Source organism: Vanacampus margaritifer, chromosome 6 (assembly GCF_051991255.1).
Source record: "Vanacampus margaritifer isolate UIUO_Vmar chromosome 6, RoL_Vmar_1.0, whole genome shotgun sequence".
Lineage (NCBI taxonomy): Eukaryota > Metazoa > Chordata > Actinopteri > Syngnathiformes > Syngnathidae > Vanacampus > Vanacampus margaritifer.
The window spans coordinates 29,637,223-29,658,249 of NC_135437.1; the positions used below are offsets into that span (position 1 = coordinate 29,637,223).

The following is a 21,027-nucleotide window of genomic DNA, read 5'->3' on the forward strand; positions in this document are numbered from 1 at the left end:
AGACTGTGATACTTGTCTGAAACAGCAGGGGGTGCTGTTGAACTGCAAGAGTCTGTGGGATTTTGTGGCAGCAAAAGACTGGATGTCACGTGATTGCAATGAGAGGGATTTAATCGAGCTCATGAAAGGTCACTTGGCAGGTCTTTCCTTCACTGTGATTGGTCCAATTGCGACCTCCTCTTCCCATTTCGGACCTGCAATATTCAAGATTAAACAAAAAAAGAAGAGACATTTATAAACACACATTTTACCAAACTCCATCAGGCGGATGCTATTTTGCTCTTAGCCTTAGCAGATTTTTTTATATCATTTCTCAAGACGTACCCGTCGCACTGAAGTGACCCTGGTTTCCTGTCACTCGCTGCCAACTTCCTGTCCCGCAGTCCGTGTCACAGCAGGAACATGCCTCATGGACCCCGCTTGCCTCGGTCCACCTGCTGCCCCCCCCCCCCCCCCCCGCAACACACACACACACAAACTTCACGATTATGAAAAAGTTCTTTAAAAAAATATTTTATCCATTTTTTATTATTATTATTATTATTTGGTGATATAATTGCATATAGTATTTTTATTAATAACATTTGTACTGTTTTGACAGTATTTTATTGTGCATATTATACACAGTTGATTTACATTACATTCAACTTTTATGAAATAATTTTATCATCAGTGCATTATACTTTCACATTTGTACAAGTACTCGAACGCCAGAACTTTATTTGGGGTTAATCAGCAATATTTAAATGGCGACAGCGACAAGTGTGTGCTGATAGAAGTTTGAATGTGATTGTTTAATTTGGAACACATCATCATCCACTTAGGAGGCGCTTTTCACACTGCACTTAGCAGGAAGCAGCGCTGTCGACGGCGATCCCATTCATTGTTTATGTGAGGAGGGGCAGAAAAAAAAAAAGACGTATACTATTAGATCATATGCTATTGATGAGCGGAATTGCCAAAAACGTCATTTTGTGCTTTTTTAGCACACTTGCTTACATGTAACAACGGTGATGTTTTATGCTGCATTCAAGGAAACTCGAAAGTCGGAAACTTCGGCCATTTATGTTTGACTGGACCCATTTGAGGATTTCCTAAACTCCGAGTGCCTCATTTGTGAACCCGTCTGGACTTTGTGTGAATGGGCGCCACGCGAAGGTCGGCGGCTCACCCGTTGGCGAAGGAGCAGGCCTTGTTGGCAGAATCCGCAGCCAGCGCCGTCGCGGGCGTGGCCTTCAAGCTGCAGGTGATGTAGAGCTGACGAAGAAGAAGCGGGAAGTATTTTAGCGACGGGGGCGGGGTCGGGGGCGGTTGGGTCGGAAGGTGAACGGCGCGAGTGTCTCACCGCGCCTCTGTCGTCCTGCTGGAACTTGAACGCCTCCACCTCAAACTGAAGACGGCCGTCCTGCGAGCGTGGCAGGAAGCGGGAGCTGGAAGCCGTCACCTGACTGTCAAACAGGCACCTGAGCAAAACACAACTCTACAGATAAGTCCACAAAATAAAGATAGACCAATATGTTTTTTTCAGGGCTGATGCCGATTATTAGTGGGGATGTAACGATAACGGCAATATCGCGATAGTGAAACTGTCACAATATTGTCGTCGTCGTCGTCATATTAAAAGCAGCACATCTGTTTAAAAAGTCAGATTGATTTCCATTTGAGCAGTTCTAGCACCCTCTGCTGGCTAGTTTTTTTTTTTTTTAGTGCAGTCTAGTTTTCATAAGGCATGTTTTGGCCTTTCTAAGTTTCAAATCCACACTAATGGTCGGATGAAGGGGAATGTAACATGTTTGTGACATGTGGAGCAACTCAATGTGTGCAAGCAAGTGCCTCAAGTCTTATTCGAGATTGTTTATACACATTGTGGCTATGAATAAAAGCACAATATTGTACTTTTTTTTTATTTGCGCTCATTTTCTATACAATATCGTAACCTTTTTTTTTTAATATCGTGATAATTATCGTATCGTGATGTTTGGATATCGTTCCATCTTAATTAGTAGTCAAGGAGGCCGATAACCGATATTTGTAGCCGATATTCATTTTTAGAAAAAAAGGGGTGGGGGGGGGGGGCCTCAATATTGGCGTCAACATTTTTTAAAAATACAAATGGCAATCTTGACTGTTGTAATGTCTTAAAGCATGTTTATTGAAAAAAAAATTCTGACTTTTCAAAATGTAGAGGTTTTGTTTTTTTGTAATCTTAGACAATTGACATCCTTTTAAATTTCTAACAAAACGTTCAGGGAGCTCCCAAGGTTGTCAGCAAGTCTTAAAAAGTTCAATGGAAACAAGTAAAAACCATAGCTCTATAGTTTTCTACAGTTAATATTTTTTTTCGCTAAAATTTCAAAACATGAAATCGTAAACTTTCACATTTCTTAATTTTAACGTCGAACAGAAACATATGATTCAGAAGCTTCCCAGCATCTCTTATCAAGTTGACTGAAAAGTTAAATAAATCGCTTTAGATGGACCTTTTATCGGCCGTCAGATTTTAAACAGCGATATTTGCCAAAACGCCCAATAATGGCGTGTCCCTAAAAACAAAACCCAGCCAACCTGACTGAAGCGACTCACCCGCCGTTGCCCAGGAAGGCGTAGCGCGGGACCGTGTCGACGTTCCTGACCACGGTCGCCACGCAGTTGTCCACCGTCACCCCTAGGGGTGTGTGGTGGAACTGCTTGACCGACGCCTCCAACCTCATCATGTCGCCCAGCAGGAAGTGAGCAGACGGCCGAGCGGACCGCCAGTCGTCTTGAGAGAGGACGGACGAGGACAAGCCGGGCGGGGCGTCACCTCAAACAATTTGCCCTCGAACCCAAAAGGTGCTCACCAGTCATCAGCCTCAAGGAGAAGTAAAGGCTTTCCTCAGAAACGGCAGAGTGGCTAAACGGGCTCCAGGTGGGATTCAGGAAGCTGCTGCTCACCTCGTGCTTCCTGAAAAGGACGCAAAGCCAAGTCGGCAAAAGTGGAACCCGTCGTCGCTCGCTTGATCTTTCAGGCTTCAAATACGAGAGAAGATTTCATTTGATCGATGAGTCAAGCGAGGTGACGGAATGAAATCAAGCTGCGAGTCAAGGCACCGCTGAGGACTTGAGTGGAGTCCCACCTCTGGTATTGACACTGGATGCTGACCGTGAACGCGCCGGTCCGGACGATGGGCGTGTCCCCCAGAGGAGAAGGCGTGTACTGCAGCGTGAAGACGTAGACGAAGGACTCCTCAGACATCTGAAACGGGTCTGCTTGCATCACGCGGCAGCATTTTCATCACAAGCAGGTCGCGGGCGCTCAGATTACAAAACCTTCCCAGGCCAGCTGCGAGACCTAGTCCCTACATCAGGGGTGCTCAAGTTGGGTCCTGCCCGATCCAGCTTCTTTTCCATGTTTCTCTCCACTAACACACCTGACTCATGATCAGGCTCGTTACCAGGCTTCTGCAAAGCTGATTGTTGGGAAACATGGAAAACTGGCTGGATAGGGGATCTCCAGGTGTCCTCCAGCACCCAACTTCAGCACCCCTGCCCTACAGCGACTCCGAGGCCTACCCGGAGGTCGGCCTTGGGTTTTGCAGTGGCAGGAATTTGAGATCCGTAGATTCGCAAGCCACCTTTTGGATCTTCTCTATTTGTAGGAAGATCCTTACCCAAAGGGTAGTGGGCCAAAAAAGGGACCGACCCAAAATTTTTGGGCTTATTCAATTAATGTGACTCAACCTTTTGGGTTAAATAGCTCACAAAGTTGGCTGAAATCATTTTTTTGACCCAATTCAATTGGGTTATTTAAGTAATGCAAAAAGTTGGGTCAAATGAATAGCCCACAAAGCCAACCCCAGCAAATGGGTCGGCTTTTGGGTCATTGATTTCATTTGACCCAACTTTTTATTAAATTCCCAGAACAGCCGTTAGACATGCCTGTCCTCCGTCCAGCAAGTCCTCGGACTCCCCCAGGCTAATACAGTTCCTGTTTTTCAATTGGTATTTGGACTACTCTGAACCTTTTCGGAGTGCAAGTCGAACGCCTCCATGGTTTCTCCCTGGGGAGGCTGGACAAGCTATTAGGACAAAGTCCAGGTACTTGACTATGTCTCACAGCTGTCTAAGACTAGCAACTTCATACGTCAGGCGGCATGGCTTGGCGGTCGAGCGCTCGTCTCAGTCCAAGTCCAAGATCGTGGGATCCAGCAGGAAACTCACCAGCAGCTGGCTTCCGCACCCGTGCAGCTCCGACTCAAAGATCAGGACGCGGTCCCGAGCGTCCTCCCCGACGGCGGGACATCCTCCGAGCGTGACGTCGGCAGCCTTGACCGGCAGAGACGTCCCCAGCAGGTCCCGCTTGGCCTCCACCCGGATGGACTTTTCCTGGCAGATGACCCGGACGCCGTCGGGCTTCTCGGGAGGCTTCAGCTCAAAGTGGGGCGGGAAGCGCGGCTCCTCGTCCGCCGGGGGCAGCGGAGACCGCCAGGACAAGGCTTCAGCCCCCGGATGCTTCTCTCCAGTTGCTTCTGTGGGTTGAAGATATCGAAAGTCAAATGATTTACGATACGATATGATTTTATTTTCTCCGTGGGGAACTTTTTCCTGGACTCCGTCCAGCTGCAGTTTACAGTAAGGAAAACAACAGAATAGAGAGATAATTAAAATAAATAAATAAAATAAATATATAAAAAATACACACACACTCCTAATATATATATATAGCACCACTTAGTTAATGTCGGTTATTAAGTAATTTGATGGATGTCGGCAGGAATGAGTTCTTGTAGCGGTTCAGCCTGGTTCTGGGGGCCCTGAATCTCCTGCCGGAAGGCAGTAGCTGGGACTCATGATGCAGAATGCGAGTCGGGTCAGTAACAATTTTCTGTGCCAGTCCGGTGACGGACCGCTCATAAAGCATCTGTAGGGAAGGATGATTCCCGACCCCCATGATCTTCACGGCAGTCCGCACCAGACCGGCAATCTGTGACCTCGACCGCACAGTCAGGTTGCCGTACCAGGCCGCAATGCCGTATCTGATGATACTTTCCAATGCAGCCCGGTAGAACAACAGCATGATCCTCTGCTCCACTCCATAGACCCGAAGTCTGCGTAGGAAGTAAAGACGCTGTTGGAGTTCGGAGCAGAGACTTCCAACGTGTACCCTCCATCTGAGTGTGTTGTCGATGTGGACCCCCAGATACCCGTATGAAGCCACCTGGCTGATGGGATTGCCTTTAATGACGACTGGCCCGTCGGGGTCACCAACAGTTTTTGGATCAAATATCACCTCCTCTGTCTTCCCCACATTGAGCACAAGATGATTCCGGTCACACCACTGGACAAATTTCTCTATTTCTGACAAATAGTCCAGTGGGCTAGCGCCGGCCTGCAGCAAGCTGACGATAGCGGCGTCATCAGAGAACTTAATGATAAAGTTCTCAGGGTGTGATGTCACACAATCATTTGTGTGCAGCGTGAAAAGGACCGGGGAGCTGACGCAGCCCTGCGGGGCGCCTGTGCTTATCAATCTGGGTTCCGAGAGGGAGCTGTTGACCCTGACTTGCTGTGTGCGCTGTGTCAGGAAGGAGTGATACCACCTCGAGATGTACGGGTTCACATTCATCTCCTTCAGTTTACACAAAAGCAGGTGCGGCTGCATTGTGTTGAACGCTGAGCTAAAGTCAACGAACAACACACGTGCATAAGCTTTAGGGACGTCCAGATGTTTGCTGACCAGATGTGTGATGCTGTTGATAGCATCGTCAGTGCCGCGACCCGAACCCGCTTGTAGGCAAACTGAAGGGAGTCTTAAGTGTGCATCCACCTCCCCCCTGAGCCGAGTCACCATCAGCCTCTCGAAACACTTCATAACAATGGAAGTTAGAGCCACAGGCCTGAAGTCATTATTGACCACAGGACATTGTTTTTTTAGGAAGCGGGGTGATTACTGATTTTTTCCAGAGACTGGGAATGGAGTGAGAGTCCACAGATCTGTGGAAGATGGGCTGCCATGCCGCTGTGAGCTCCTCTGCACAGGATTTTAGCAGAAGGGCAGATATCCCGTCCGGTCCTGAGGCCTTCTTTGTGCAGACAGACCTAAAAGCAGATTGGACGTCATGGGGATGAATGACCAGCTTGAGTCCTGCTCATTCACTGAAATGGACCTCAGGACCTCCCCACATTCAGAGGAGAAGTCCTGGGTTTCGAATCTTAAATAAAAGTCATTCAGCGCCCTTGCCTTCTGGAGGTCATTTAGGGTGCTGAGACCTTTTTGAGCAGGAGTCAAGTTGGTGATCCTCCGCGTGGTGTCCCACATTTTCTTAGAGTTGTTAGCAGCAAAGTGTTTTTCTATAGTCTCTTTGTGCTTCCTTTTTGCTCCTTTAAGCATGTGTTTGAGGTCTTTTTGAACCAGTTTGAGCTGGGCTCTGTCCTGCTTCTTAAATGCCCTTTTTTTGCGGTTAATACAGTCTTTAACCTCCTTAGTAATGTACGGTTTGTTGTTGGGGTAAACAGTTATTTCCTTTGTAGGAATGTTTTTGTCCACACAGAATTTAATATAGTCAGTTACAGTCACAGCAGCCGTATCCATATCCAGCCCATCAAAAGGTATTCCACTCTGTGCATAGGAAACATCCTTTAAGGGTCTCAATGCTGTCATGAGACCAGATTTTAACAGTCTTTCTTTGTGGTTTGCTGCGTTTGAGAGCTGTATTGTAGGTGGGGATGAGGTGAATTGTGTTGTGGTCAGAGTTGGAGAAGGGGGGGTGGGGGGGGGGTTTGCTCTACTCTTATGCGTTCTTCACGTTCCCAAAGCATTTGTCCAGGACTCGGTCTCCCCTTGTTCCACATTTTACATACTGATGAAAACCGGGGCGAGACAGCTCCAATTTGCAGTGGTTGAGGTCCCCTAAGATGAAAACCGGGGCCTCCGTGCACCATCGCAGTTGTTGTTGAACGCAGTCGGAGATGAAGGCGGCGGCGCTGGCGGCGTTCCCGCTGGGCGGAACGTACACGGCGCAGAGGAAAATGTTTCCAAACTCCCTCGGCAGGTAGCCCGGCCTGAATGTAACAAGTTTTTCCAGCAACAATGAACGTAGCAAACTATCCCGAAGCCTTGAAAACATTAGCGCTGCTAGCATGGGTGCGCTGCTAGCATGGGCGCGCTGCTAGCATGGGCGCGCTGCTAGCATGGGCGCGCTGCTAGCATGGGTGCGCTGCTGGCATGGGTGCGCTGCTAGCATGGGTGCGCTCCGATCGGCCGAGTCCATCAAAAGCAATCGCGTCTTCAAAACCTCGTGAAACGTAAGAATGGCAAAGCGGAAAAAAAGACAACGTGTCGGCTACAAAACCAGGAAACCGTAAAAAGCGTTTCCGTGTTCGCTTGTGAATGTTTCATTTCATGTACAAAATGGCGGGAATTATCAAAACATGTTCAACTTATTAATGAGGACGAGCGGAAACACTTACCTGCTGCCTGCCAGATTTTGGGCCTCAATTTCAAGTCCCGGGCGGAGGCTAATAATGCTAATGTTACACATAAAATGGCATTGTTAGTAGCCATGGTGACGACGTTCCGCTTTGACGTGAATTCCTTTTGGGACAGACTCGTGTGAGCAGCAAGCCAATATGGCTAATGATAGACTCCTCCCACTGGCTGATTGCGCCGCTTCTCCAGCTGCGCCTCATCCACGCGCTGATTGCCTCGCACCTGAGGAACTCCACAGGTACATGAAAACAGGTGGATGCGTGCTGCGTTCAAGACCACACACAAATGGGAAATTAAGTCCTCTGACTTGGGAAAGTCATCGGAACGCTAAAAGGCTACAAAAGCGAACTTGTGAGCCACTTTGCCATTGTGATGTGACAGATTTGTTATTGATATTTACTGAGAAATAATTTAAAAAAAAATTTTTTTTTTTTCATCCGAAAGGGGAAAATTGATCTGGACAGGTCAAGGAAGGTTGTGCTAGCACGCCATAATATAACACTTTACATCTCATGTATGCTATTGGTTAGCCTGTGTTTGTTAGCATGAAGCTATTTTGACTTTCCTGACAAAGACAAACGATTTGCGACATGACATCTGGACGACATCTGGACGACGTGGCTAACTTGTCCATCATCCGCGTGGGTTCAAATAATCACAATTAAAATAAAAAAAAGATTGGCTAAATGAATGGCAGCTCACTTTTAGTTCAACTCCGCAAGTGTGTTTTGTGTTCTTAACACATTTCGTGCAACGTCGCCATGCTAACAATTTGACTTTTGTTTAGTTTTGCTTCTTCTTCTTTTTTACACTTAGAGCAATTAAAATGATCACGTAAAACATTTTGTCCACATGCTGGAAGGATCATATCCACTAACGTGAAATATTATGTAAGATGACATCCTTTTTTGTTTAGTAACTTCTGTTGATGTGTGTAAATGTTGTGAGACTCGGACCTATTCAACTTCACACACACACACACACACACACACACACACACACACACACACACACACACACACACACACATTTAAAGGTCAAGTGTGCATGCTGCTTGTTTTTCACAAACAAGACTTTTGTTTTTTTGGGGGGTTTTGAATGTTAAAAAATGTTTCATTCATAAGACGACGTACTTTGGACTTAATTTGTTCACTTCATGTGGATCGATGACATCAGTCACACCTACTTCAGGGAGGACAAAAAAAAAAAGGACAAAGTATCCGTCAAGCAGAGCAAAAAAACTCGTAACAGACTCCGATGATTCAGTTGATATCAATTCACCCACTAAGACTTTGACTCGTGATTCGGTCGTGTTGTTCGCTGACTCAATTTAGGGGAGTGGCTGGAAACGGCAGACTCAGATGATGACGACGCACTTGTGTCCATTTACCGACTCAAGTAAACAACGTCTTTGTAAATAGAGAAGATTCCGATGAATTCGATTTAGCGGAGTCGCTTCACTGACTTGCGTTATCGGGCTCGAAGTCAACACTGAAGACTTCGATGATTTTCTTGCGTCGACTTGACTCGTCTCAACACGATGATGTCAACGGATCAGAGCCAAGAGGCGAGGAAGTGCCCGCCTCCCGTCACGCTTCGCACCTCATCAACGTTTCAGGTGTAAACACGACGACGCAACACGACCTCCGAGACGCATCACCGGCAGTTGACGCTTCCCCCGCCCTCCTCTAGGATATAATATTGAATATTTAAGAGGGAAAACAGGAAGTTCCCTTGGGCACTTGTTAGCATCAAATATGAAAAACACGGATTCCAATAAAGTCGACTCCGATGATTTGGTTTCCTAACTCAACAAAGTTGTTCGTTTTGCATGACGTGGCTGACATGTCGTGTGCCGCAGTTTAATGTTACGAGTGGTCGCGTGAGCGGTTGCTGACATGTCAGTGAGTCAGCGCACACGCGTGCACAAGACGCTCAAAGGCTCCAATATAGAACGTTTCAATAATTGATTCCTTTATGTAAAGTGGAGCAATTAGATAAATAGCAGAATGGAGAGAGGCTCGTCACAACAACAGGGAACGTCAAAGAAAGAACATTTGGCACTTGGAAAAACAATTGTGATACATCTTGCAGGTTGTCCTTTTCTCATTTTGTGTTTTCAAATGAAATCTCAAGCCTTATTTAATAAGTAGAAAGGATAAGAAATTCACGGCTGTTATCGCTAACGTTTGGTGTTACTTATTTATCTTTACTTAGCTTGATTTTTTTCAAATCGATTATTAGGTTATTATTATTATTATTAGACTGGAGAAAGGCGGGTTAAGACAAATATTAACCAATTTCAAATACAAATCGACATGTGTTACACCATTATTATTATATTAGTTTGACGAGAAAATGTATCACAAACGATCTGATTGATGAAATGAAAGGTCACGCATGCGCACGGCCAACCAGACTCCTTTTTTGCTAGTTTTTTTTACCCTGCTTTTTTAACATGAACAGTATTAGGACATCAAAGCTCAATTGGAAGTTTCGAACTTAGGCTCGTTAACATTCACAATATTAGAAAATAATCCACAGACTCAATTCATTTGGATTCGGCCCCGCTGTGACGTCATCGAGAAGCGCGCGCGAAAGTGAGCTTGTTTCTTTCTCGCCTCATCTTCTTCACTCAACAAGCTCCGGCGTCTCCCTCACTTCCAGCGACCCGCCGACGCCACCGACTTCTTCGACCTCCGGTGCGGGTCCGCGACGCCTGCGACAACATGCCCGGAGCGGACCTCCGTGCCGGCGTGGGTTGCTGGCTTTAAACTGTAAAAGTTTCCTTTCTCGTTTTAGCCTACGCTTCTTCGTGGATTTTTTTTTTTGTGTGACGTGCGCGCGGCATGCCGCCTCCGCCGCCTCCGCCGCCGCGTACCTCCGACGGATCCGACCCGGGTTGGTCTCGGCCCGGCCGGTGATCCCCACTTTGGACCTCCCATGCAGCTCCACCGGCTGCTGTTGCCTGCGAGCGTGGCGGGCTTCTGCTGGTTCCTTCTGTGCGCGCTCCACTGGCACGACCTCCGCCAAGGTGCGCCCAAAATCTGGAATGAATTACGCGACATTTAAAACATGCTTGGCTAGAGGTGTAAAACTTGACTTTTAACGAGCTTGACATTAGCAATTGAATTGCTCATATTGAGTTTGAAGACGAGACGAGTAATAATAATAAATAGTAAGAATCTTTTATTTCATTTTTCAGATTTTGTGTATTTTTGACTCAACAGTTTTTCTGAATTTCTTCTGTTTCACAGAATATATATATATATATATAGGGAAAACATATTCTTAAAAACAGCATCAGCTTCTGTTTTTTAGAGTAATTATTATTATTATTTTGACCTCTGAACTCTAAATGACTTGTTGCAGACTCACTAATGTCCCGCATACGTCCAACGTGTACCTTCAACTTGATCACGTAGTGGCTCAGTTAAGGTCAGGCATGTCATTAGTAACACACGCAGTATTGCTCGTGTTTTATGCTTTTTTTTACTCTCATTCTGATGTAAGCTAGCTTTATCGTTTAATGAAGCATGTAAAGTATACGAATATGTCAATCAATCAGCGTGCTAAGCTAACAGTTACATTTCTACGGAAGTGTATTGCATGCGGGAAAGTGTCTGCAATTAGTGAGTCTGCAACTTGAAAAAAAAAAAATCGTAAAAATACTTTTTACCCCAGTTTTTATGAATATTTTTTTCTTGTTTTTAGTTTTTTTTGACAGAAAAAACTGAGAAAATGTTCAGAAAAACAGAAAATAAAAAAACAAACAAAAAAAAGCTCCCCCCCCCACAAATAATTAGTCAATTAGTGAATGCAATACGCTTTCGTACTTAGGCAATTCTTTTACAAATACAAAAATTCTATTGATCCATTTGAGTGGAATTTTCTGATCAATGACAAATGATTGGCGTCGTCTTTGTGATGGCTACGAGCAACAATTGCAGCTCTCTCGGCCTGCCGTCTAACAAAATGGCTGACGCAAACGTGCTCCAAAGCTGTCATGTGACATGTCAAGCCGTTGCAATTTCCCGCGCTAACGTGTACGTTGCAAGTGGTGTCCGACGAGCGCTTTCAAATCAAGCTTTTCAATTCTTGGTGAAGGTTTCACATCAAAAGTTTGGAAGTGAAAACCAGTTTGAATTTGCCTTTTCCAGAAATGCGAGCATTATTGCAGTAATGTGCTGTGCAGGCCACGTCGGGGCGGGCGTCTGCGAGGTGCTGACGCTGGAGCGAGACGGCGGCCACCCCAGACGAAGCGTGGCCCGGCAGACGGCTCGCTGCGCGTGCGTCCCGGGACGAATGGCCGGCACCACCCGAGCCCGACCCGCCTGCGTGAGCGGTGAGAGCCCACAACTGCAGAAAAAGCCACGCAGCAAAAAACGCCAACATCACGTTTCTTTCTACAAGTCCCACACGCCTCTTCACTGCTTTAGTTACTTAGTTAGTCATGCTACTGGAAAGTTGGTTACTTAAGCAATTAGCTCGTTTTAAAGTAGATAAGCTGTTGGGTAGTTTAGGGGCTTTCCTCCGTCCAGCCGGGAAAAAGGTGTTTGTTTGTTTATTGGGCTGTTGGTTAGTTAGTTGGTTAGGTAGTCTGGGTAGTTAGGTTTTTAGTGTGGTTAGTAGTTAGACGTCTAGGTTCATTAGGTACGTATACTCTTAGTCAAGTAAATGGACTGTTGGGTAGTTAGCTAGTTAAACAATTTGTTAGATGCGCTTCTGGGTAGTTAATTGGTGGTTAGGTAAGCAGCCTGATGGGTAGTTAGTTAATTAGGTGCTACGTTTATTAGTTAAATAGTTTGACTGTGGGGTAGTTGGGGTAATTAGGATGTTTGTTATGCTGTTGGATTCTGTAGTTAGGTAATTGTTGACACTAATAATTAACTAACTAGAATTTATTGGTTAGGTAGGTAGTTCAGCTGTTGGGTAATTTAGGGGGTTTCCTCCGTCCAGCCGGTAAACTTTAGTAAATTAGGTAGTTTGTTTGTTGGGCTGCTGGTTAGTTGGTTGATTAGGTAGTCTGAGTAGTTAGCTTTTTTTTGTGTGTGTGTGGTTAGTAGTTAGGCGTCTAGGAAGTGGGTTAATTAGGTACGTATTCTCTTAGTCAAGTAAATGGGCTGTTAGGTAGTTGGCTAATTAAACGATTTGTTGGTTGGGCTTCTGGGAAGTTAATTAGTAGTTAGGTAAGCAGGCTGTTGGGTAGTGTGGTTTTCGTGTGGTTAGTAGTTAGGTGTGTGGGAAATGGGTTAATTGGGTATGTATTCTTTTAGTCAAGTAAATGGGCTGTTGAGTCGTTAGTTAGCTAGCTAAAACTATTTGCTAGTTGGGCTTCTGGGTAGTTAATTAGTAGTTAGGTAAGCAGGCTGTTGGGTAGTTACTTAATTAGGTGTTAAGTTTATTAGTTGAGTAGTTTACCTGTGAGGTAGTTTGGTTAATTAGTTTGTCATGCTGTTGGATTCTGTAGTTAACTGGGTAACCACCCAGTTAACACACTAATAATGAACTCATTTTCAATTCTAAGTTTAATGTTTAAACTTTAGTGAATGAGGTAGTTTGTTTGTTAGTAGGCTGTCGATCGGATAGTTTATTGGTTATCCGGTTGGATAGCTAGTTATTAGTTAGTAGTAGTGCCAGCTTCAGGATGACAAATATTTGGAAATAAAAACATCTTTGACCTTTTCCACAGCGCTTTGTTGGTATTTATGTCACTTTAGCTTTAATCTGCTAAAGTGCAACAACACAAACGTCCTCTAAAACAAAACAAAACAAAACAGTCGGATAACCTCATTTGACATTTTCTTGATTTCACTTTTGTCTGCATTTAATCTAATTTTCACTATGAAGCAGGTTGGGAAATGATTGGATTTCCAGCAGGCATATATTTATATTTATATATAGCATTTACATAAAAGTAAAAGTTAGCTCAAGGTTAGCATCTAGATAAGCGCTATTAATGTCAACGCCGCGTTTCCCTTCCTGTCCGGTCAGCTGACATCGTGCTGAGTCGTCAGTGGTGCGAGATGAGACCATGTTTGGACGACGAGGGCTGCCAACTGCTCGTCAACCCTTCGGGCTGGACCTGCACGCAACCGGGGGGGCGAGTCAAGACCACCACGGTGAGAACATTGAGCTTCAGAAATTAAAGCCATCAAGTCCATGTGCGTGAAAGACTTTTCAACTTATTTTTATTAAAGTGAGCCATAAAATTGACAAGGTGTCACACAGGGTTCTGTAGTAGGTCCGTTGTGTTTTACAATCTCTTTATTTCTTGTTTTTTTCATTTTGTACTAATTTATTTTATTGTCTTTTCATCCTCATATTTATTTTTGGCTTCATATAAAAAGCCGTTTTCTGATATTTTGTCTTTTATTTTATCCTCATGAATGAAAGCTATAAAAATCCACATGTAGTCCCACAAGGTTTGTCCACAAAAACTCTTTTGTAGGGCTAACTTTTAAAAACAGTTAAATAACGCCAACTATGGGTCAAAAATGGACCGATCCTCTACTTGGGTTCTCTTTTAGTGTAAAACAACTCGTCAATATTGGTCGGATCCTTTACTTGGCTCCAAAAATTGGGTCCTTTTGTATGAAATAACCCAGATCATTGGGTCAATTCCACCCATAAGGTGGATCGGCCCATTTTTCATCCATAATTGGGTTACTTTTGACTCAACAGTTTTTCGAGTGTAACATGGACTGGTCATGTCGGGCAGGTCTCCTGACACTGCTGGCGACGACAGGACTCAAAACTCCCATCATGCATCTTCTAGAGACAAAACATCGGACGCCATCCCAAAAGAGCAAGTCGCTAGGTTTGCCTTTCAGGATAAAATTTGCTTCTTCTTTTTTTTTGTCAAAGACACTAGAAGGCATCCAAGAAGTCCAAGAGGACATGTTGTGATGTTGTATCTGAAAAGTGTGGAATAAATCATGTCAACAACTTTAAGGTCTATTACGATTTCTACGTGTCAAACGGTTGACGACTCACAAAAGGGTGAAAATGATCCTTTTTTGACAAATAAAAAAAGAATAACCATAATAAATGAAGAAAAAGTGGGGCGGCCATGAAAAATGCAGCAGTTAGCATGAAAGCGCTTGTGGACGCGCTGCGTAGCATTAGCTTGATGAGATGCTGGACACAAACGTGCACTTCATCACTCGCAACGTCGCAAGTGAGAAAAAAAAACAAAACGAAAAGTGGTCAGCTCAGATGAAGCCAAAGTCACGCGTCGCTGTCATCGGGTCACCTCGTTATTCCTCACGAGGTCCAATTAGCTCCACCATGGCGACCAATCAAGCGAATGTCCGCAACCGAGCGGCCAACGCGTTGGCGGCCTCTACAAAAAACTAAACAAACAAAAAAGACGCTAAAAATAAACGTTTCATGCGAATGGCGCGGCCAAACCGAACTGGGACCGAAAGTTTGAAAGTTTTAATCGTTGCGGTGGTGGCACGCGAGCGCGCTCGTTGTTGGACGTGGCGCCGCAACACAGACACTTTTTTTTTCTCTTTTTTCGAAAGCCACTGAACGCACTTTGAGGTTGTTATTTATTTCTTTTTCTTACACGGGCGGCCGCGAAGCGAGCATATGGACACTCGGCGGCGGACAACCGTTTGCTCGTTTCACTCACTTGTGTTATCAAAGTTGTTTCGTTTTTTTGAATGGCAGCCGCTCTAAACAAAGGCAAAATGGATGACCAAAACACACAAGCTGAAATCAATCAAAACTAAACGGGACAGCGTTAAAAGCAACCCCGACTTTGCTCTATATTTTTTATTTGGTTGTTACTAACATAACTATGACATTTATTTTTCAAAAATCATTTCCAGTTGAATCCGTTTTGTAGAAACTTTCCTTGGACGTACGCCGCCATTCGAAATAAGTCTGTCGGTGCGTCGTGACGTAAAATGGCGGCAGGCTGTCTGCCGAGCAACGTGAAACGCAAATAAAGAAAGCAAGTTATGCTTGTTAGCGTTCCTAAAGAAACAACATACGATGGGGAGAGTCGCCCCGCCCCCCCCCCCCCCCCGCGCCGTGCTCTCGCCGGACGCGTTCAAGAGTTGTAATCGTCTTTTTAGGAACGCTACGGAAACGTCCCTTGTTTTCTTTATACGCGTTTCACGTCGCTCAGCAGAGAGCCTGCCGCCATTTTACATCACGGTGCACGGAATGCGTTCCCACGTCAATAACAATGTATGTCCAAATCAAGTTTCTACAAAACCGGAAAAGATTTTTGAAAAATGAATCTCGTAGTTATGAAAATAATATGGAGCAAACCTCTCATGACAGTTGGGGTTCCTTTAAAATTCTTCTTGTCCAACGTTGAGATGTTTTTTTTCGACCAACCGTGGAATTGATCACTTGGACTCTGCTTCGAAAAAGTGTATGCACAAATGAAGATTTCCATGTCAAGGGTAGGGTTTCAATTTTGCATCGAGGTGTCAAGCAATGAAGGTTTTCTATTCGGCTTCCGAGCTTGAGCTTGGGTTTGACTTTACGGCTTCAAATGAGGCTTTCAAGCCGGCGTTCGTGTTTCACACAAGGGTGGCGAGTCAAGACCACCATGCCGAGACCCTGACGTCACAAATAACAGCCATACAATAGATTTTTTTATTTGATTTTGGTAGAAAAAAGCCATCAATTCGAAAAGGTGTCTCACAGGGTTCTGTCATGGGTCCACTGCATTTCTGCAATTGCTTCATTTATATATATTTTTGTATTATTTTGTTGTCTTCATTGTCTATTTTATCTTCATCAAATCTTTTTTTTAATTGTCTTAAATTTTATTTTTAGCTTCATCTATAAAAAGCTACAAAATCAACAAGTCGTATATTTTGTCTTCATTTTTTTACCCAAATTAAATAAATCAAGAAAATTAAGAAACAATTTTATTTCATCCTCAAGCCATAAAAATCAACATGTAGGGTTTTACGTTACGGTTTTTAAGCTGGGCCAAGGTTCCAATCAGAAGTTAGGGATTCGAGACCGGGATAGGGTTTTGAATTTGGCTTCCAAGCAAGTGTTGCGGTTTCAAGTTATGGTTTCAAATCAAGGTTTCGAGTCTCGTTGATTGATGGCTTCAAGCTAAGTTGAAAATTTCAAGTCACCTTTCAAAGGAGGGTTTCAAGCCAGAGTTCAGGTTTCAAGCTAGCGTTAGGAATTTCAATTAGGCTTTCAAGATGAGGTCAAGGTTTCAAACAAATACTTTCACTTTTATTCATTCATTTATTCATTTTCAATTTTGGCAATTTTGGTCCTCCATAAATCACATTTTGATACGCAAACATGAAATTGGAGTAAAATTGGCATTTTTGTTTTGGCAAAAATTGGATCATTTGGAGAATTGAAGTTTGCAGTTGAAAGGTTTGACAAAGTCAACTGTGCTAAAACAAGTTTTAATAAAAAAAATATGATCAATTGATTCAGCCACCATAACTCAACTTTTATTATAGTTGACTTAAAAATGAACATTTTCCATTTTTAAATTCTGACTGTACTTCCTGTGAGGAAGTGGAAACAGTTACTTCCTGTTCAATGTTGAGCAAAGGCGGACCGGAGGGGAAAACGCGGCAGCCATTTTGTGCGCTGATCATAATGACATGCTGACACGGAGGTTAATTGCTTCATCTCGGCTGACTGCTGGAAGAGGGAGCGCATACGTCACGTGAAACTAAATGTTCCCTGACTGCCGCCGCAGCGCCCGCTCAAAAAAGCACATCGGGTTCCAACCAGGATGAGATCGGAAACTCATTTCGTGCTGGAAGTTTCTTAGAAGCAGATTTTGAAAGTAGTCGGAGTGTCAACATGTGCATTAATTTAGAGTTAATTTTAAGTCCATTAAACGCCACAAAACATTTTTTTAAGACCGCCCCTTACTTGGAATTCCAGTCGCAACGCAGCAGACATGTTCATGTCCAAATGTTGCAGTAATACATTTCATAATAATGCATATATTTATGGAGACTAGAGTCAAGTTGTATTTGACAATTTAAAAAATGTGCAGAATTTCACAAGTTCTTTCATGTTAAACATTAGATAGTTCTTAATATAAAAAGGGAAATGCACTAAGGTGTCACAACAATTGCAATTATGCCACCTAGTGGCAGAATAATGACCTCAACACAAATCAACATCACACTCGTTTTTTACAGTGCAGTACATCTATTTCATTTGAACTCAATTTAATGAATTGTTATCAAATGACTAAGAGATGCAGCCATATTTCTATTCGTTTAATATCCCCCCCCCACACACACTTCTATGAGTATGAAAACTTATGAAACATGTTAATGTCCTGCCCTGGATTGGCTGGCAACCAGTTGCCAACTGCCCAAAGCCAGCTGGGATAGGCTCCAGCACCCCCGCGACCCTTGTGAGGAATAAGCGCTTAAGAAAATGGATGGATGGATGTTAACGTCCATTTTATTGTACATAAAGGGTTTTAAGTAAAGGTTAGTGTTTGAAACTAGAATTTCAAGCCTAGTTTGAAAATCTCATTTCAAACCCCAACCTTGGTTTGAATTCCAAATTTGATACCATACCCTTTGTTGGAAACCCTCATTTGAAATTTAGAGTCTCAAATTAGGCTTTCAAGTTTTATCAATGGTATGATTTGAAACCAGAGTTGTGATTTGAAACGATGGTGTTGCTTCATCATCCCCCGACATCAACCCTATCGTCAAGCAGCGGCGCAACTTCAAAAGGAACCGCCGCTAAGCTAAGCGCTAACACGTTAGCAGATTGATGGCGTCGAGAAGAGAAGGCGAAAGGGGGTCCTCACTAACCGCCACACTTTTCCTTCAAATGGAATGGGACGTGGCGAGCGGGCCACCCGTTTGCCGTTCGGCGGGAATTCAATTACCCGCCTCGTCGGTGGCCAATCTTCATCAAGCCCATTCTTAATTCACGCCTGCGCACGCCACTTGGTGCCGTCAGGCCCTTCGCGGGAAAAAGGTCAAGCCGTCGGGCACGTGCAAGGACAGCTCATTGGTCATCCCGCCGTTGATGCTAATGGGCGGTGCGGGAACACATCAGTTAGCTGCGGACGCTAAGGCTAACTCGCTCCACGTTAGAAGGCAAATAAATTGGTGTTGGGATTGGATGTTTGTAGCGAAAGAAGCACCAATGCAGTGTAAAATACTCTGAGAGAGATTTGACATTTTGAAAAGAATTAAGGCGCCTCAAAGTCCTCGTTAGACTACCCCCCACCCCCCACCCCTCCGCCGCCCCACCCCCGCGTCCACTTCTTGGGTGTGCAGCAGATGAAAGGATCAACGAGGTGTGAAATGGTCTTAGAAGCGTTGGCTCCATTCTCACACCCGTCAGCTCCCTAATGGAGGCCCAGGAGATTACACTAGCCCCCCCCCCCCTCCCCCCATCACACACACACACACGCACACACACTAACCCACGTCCACCTTGTTCAAGGGACATTCTGCCACAAAAGAAAGTATGAATGCATTTTTTTTATTATTATGCTAACTTATCTTTTTTTCACTGTAAATAATTGTGGAATGCATGTTGATTAAAATGTTTGTTTGTTTTTTAAACATTTTTTATGCCTTCTTGTCTGTCCGCAAAGAACAATCGGCATTTTCCCGGCTTTTTCAATATTACACTCTAAAAAGTTGGGTCAAATTGACACATTAAGTGGATCGGTCAATTTTTGATCCATAAATGGGTTACTTTTGACCCAACAGTTTTTAGAGTGTATTCTTCTGTATATATGACACAAACATGTAAAAAAAAAAAAAAAAGTTTCAAAAAAAAGATGAAAAATGTTTTGTTTTATTTTTTGGGCCATTCACTTAAAAAATAGCCACTAGAGGGAGTGATGGATAAAAACAAATCCTGCACCTCACATGCTTATTTTGTACTTAATATAATATAAAAGTAAGGTAGTTACTTTTGAAACCTAGCCCCTCCCTGTTCGCAGGCATTTTGTTAGTGTTAGTAGTGCACATCATAGGAGATACACTTTCAACTGCAGAAGTTTTAATTTTTAATTTTTAAAAAAAAGTCTTGATAAATAATAAAGTTATATTCTAAATGTAACTGAAGACAGCCTATGAATATGAACAGCACAAAGGAAGAGCATCTTGTCGTTTGACAGGCCTTGTTAGCGCCGCCAGCTAATTCATTAGCTCGCCCGCCACGGAGCTTCCTGATTGGTTCACTGTCGATCGGAGTGATCATCTTGTCAGGGAATGTTTGGAATAAAGTGCAGGCTTCTTCTCTGCCAACTCGTTAGCACCTCCATTAACACACATACGCGCAAAACCAAAAAGCAATCTATTTAAACATTTTTTTTAAGTTCAGTATTTATGTGTGTAGGTACAATATCATACAGGTGCTGCACTTTAAACAAATAATAATGATTTAACCCTTTCAGGGAGTGTAAATAACGCTAATGTAAACATTAGTATCAAATTGATATATATAAAAAACAAAACAGACTAACACTATAGTGTTAGTGTTGTCATGTCATCAAAGCTTTTAGGCGCATATTGTAACAAGAAAAACATTAACATACATAAGAAACGTTGTAAGATTCCACACGTCCCTTCTTCTTCCTTCATCCTCAAGTGCGATGGCGACTTGTTTGCTTTCCGCTCCTTAGTTCAGTCCAAGAGGCTTTTCTTTGTCAAACGAAACATATTTTGTCTCGTTTAAAGACAAGTTAACTTTAGGTGAGCTAACTTTCTTGGTAACATATACGTAGTTTCTCCCTTGTTTGTTAAATACTGTTAATGTCTTTTCAATAAAGTTTTATTCAAATTGGAGATAATCGTTGATCATGTACTTATCTTTTATGTAGGCTACTGCAGTAGTATTTATTAAGTACTGAAATATACTTTACACTTCCCACTCATTGTAAAATCATTACTGTAACACACTTACGCTACGTTGATGATTTCTCTGTGTTATGTCATGAAAGTAAAAAAAAAAAAGAAAGAAAGAAGAAGGCAACAAGGAAACCAGCACCTTCACCAATGCAAAACTGCGAAAACACTGCCATCTTCAGGCCAGAAAATACAATTGTGTGTTAGGTTTGATAATATAGCTAATAAACAGGAGCGCAACGGTATAGCTTCCATAAGCGATTCGTTTGATGGGAGAAATCGGTCAATTTGATGTGAGGATTAGTTATGTATTCTACAAACGATGGATAAGTCAAATGAGCATCGACGCTCAAGTTGGCTATAGAGTTGCGCTCCTGTCTATTAGCCTATATTATCAAACCTAACACCCAATTGCATTTTCTAATGGCAGTGTTTTCACAGTTTTGCATTGGTGAACGCTGGTTTCCTCGTTGCCTTTAATTTAAAAAAAAACAACAACACTGATTTGAACCTGCTCTCATTTCCACAAAATCAAAACGGCATTGAGTTTCTCACCTGTTTCACACTCAGCACTCCAGTCTTCAAATAAATCAAACTTGTATCTATATATTCGAGTGTTCTTCCTTGTTATTGACGTGTTAAACTGTAGGGAGAGATTAGCAAAATATATATATTTTTAAAATCTTACCCTGGCACCAGAGTGGCTCC

The 21,027-nt window shown here is 43.4% G+C and overlaps 2 protein-coding genes across 7 annotated transcripts; one reads left to right on the forward strand and one right to left on the reverse strand.

The window, feature by feature from the left end:
- Positions 1-93: 93 nt before the first annotated feature.
- LOC144053296 (zona pellucida sperm-binding protein 3-like) lies at positions 94-20,362 on the reverse strand. Of its 3 annotated transcripts, XM_077567603.1 has the most exons (11): positions 20,010-20,362; positions 10,350-10,515; positions 7,450-10,243; positions 4,201-4,508; positions 3,117-3,235; positions 2,841-2,944; positions 2,584-2,761; positions 1,346-1,463; positions 1,172-1,257; positions 325-437; positions 94-194 (listed from the first exon to the last, which is right to left on the reverse strand). In XM_077567603.1, the coding sequence occupies exons 3-11, from the start codon at positions 7,541-7,543 to the stop codon at positions 130-132; spliced, it is 1,185 nt and encodes a 394-aa protein (XP_077423729.1). In that variant the 5' UTR covers positions 7,544-10,243; positions 10,350-10,515; positions 20,010-20,362; the 3' UTR covers positions 94-129. The 3 variants fall into 3 exon arrangements, with proteins under 3 accessions (XP_077423729.1, XP_077423731.1, XP_077423730.1); XM_077567605.1 differs by lacking the exons at positions 10,350-10,515; positions 20,010-20,362 and having other exon boundaries at positions 3,117-3,196; positions 7,450-10,130; XM_077567604.1 differs by lacking the exons at positions 10,350-10,515; positions 20,010-20,362 and having other exon boundaries at positions 325-434; positions 7,450-10,130.
- LOC144053298 (chemokine-like protein TAFA-5) lies at positions 10,130-14,421 on the forward strand. 4 transcript variants are annotated; one of them, XM_077567606.1, is made up of 5 exons: positions 10,155-10,170; positions 10,271-10,502; positions 11,649-11,813; positions 13,463-13,590; positions 14,153-14,421. In XM_077567606.1, exons 2-5 carry the CDS (start codon positions 10,412-10,414, stop codon positions 14,375-14,377), a joined length of 609 nt encoding a protein of 202 aa, XP_077423732.1. In that variant the 5' UTR covers positions 10,155-10,170; positions 10,271-10,411; the 3' UTR covers positions 14,378-14,421. The 4 variants fall into 4 exon arrangements, with proteins under 4 accessions (XP_077423733.1, XP_077423735.1, XP_077423732.1 ...); XM_077567607.1 differs by having other exon boundaries at positions 10,130-10,502; positions 11,664-11,813; XM_077567609.1 differs by having other exon boundaries at positions 10,131-10,502; positions 14,190-14,331.
- Positions 20,363-21,027: the final 665 nt, after the last annotated feature.

What these genes read in the sequence shown, in the direction of transcription:
- LOC144053296 (XM_077567603.1), bottom strand. Translation starts at nt 7,543, where the DNA reads ATGGCTACTAACAATGCCATTTTATGTGTAACATTAGCATTATTAGCC. An exon ending in CAAAATCTGGCAGGCAGCAG is followed by an intron (nt 4,509 to 7,449) that starts GTAAGTGTTTCC and finishes TTCAACCCACAG; the next exon opens with AAGCAACTGGAGAGAAGCAT. An exon ending in GGTGCGGAAGCCAGCTGCTG is followed by an intron (nt 3,236 to 4,200) that starts GTGAGTTTCCTG and finishes GACCCGTTTCAG; the next exon opens with ATGTCTGAGGAGTCCTTCGT.
- LOC144053298 (XM_077567606.1), top strand. Translation starts at nt 10,412, where the DNA reads ATGCAGCTCCACCGGCTGCTGTTGCCTGCGAGCGTGGCGGGCTTCTGC. An exon ending in CTGGCACGACCTCCGCCAAG is followed by an intron (nt 10,503 to 11,648) that starts GTGCGCCCAAAA and finishes GCATTATTGCAG; the next exon opens with TAATGTGCTGTGCAGGCCAC. An exon ending in GGCGAGTCAAGACCACCACG is followed by an intron (nt 13,591 to 14,152) that starts GTGAGAACATTG and finishes TTGACTCAACAG; the next exon opens with TTTTTCGAGTGTAACATGGA.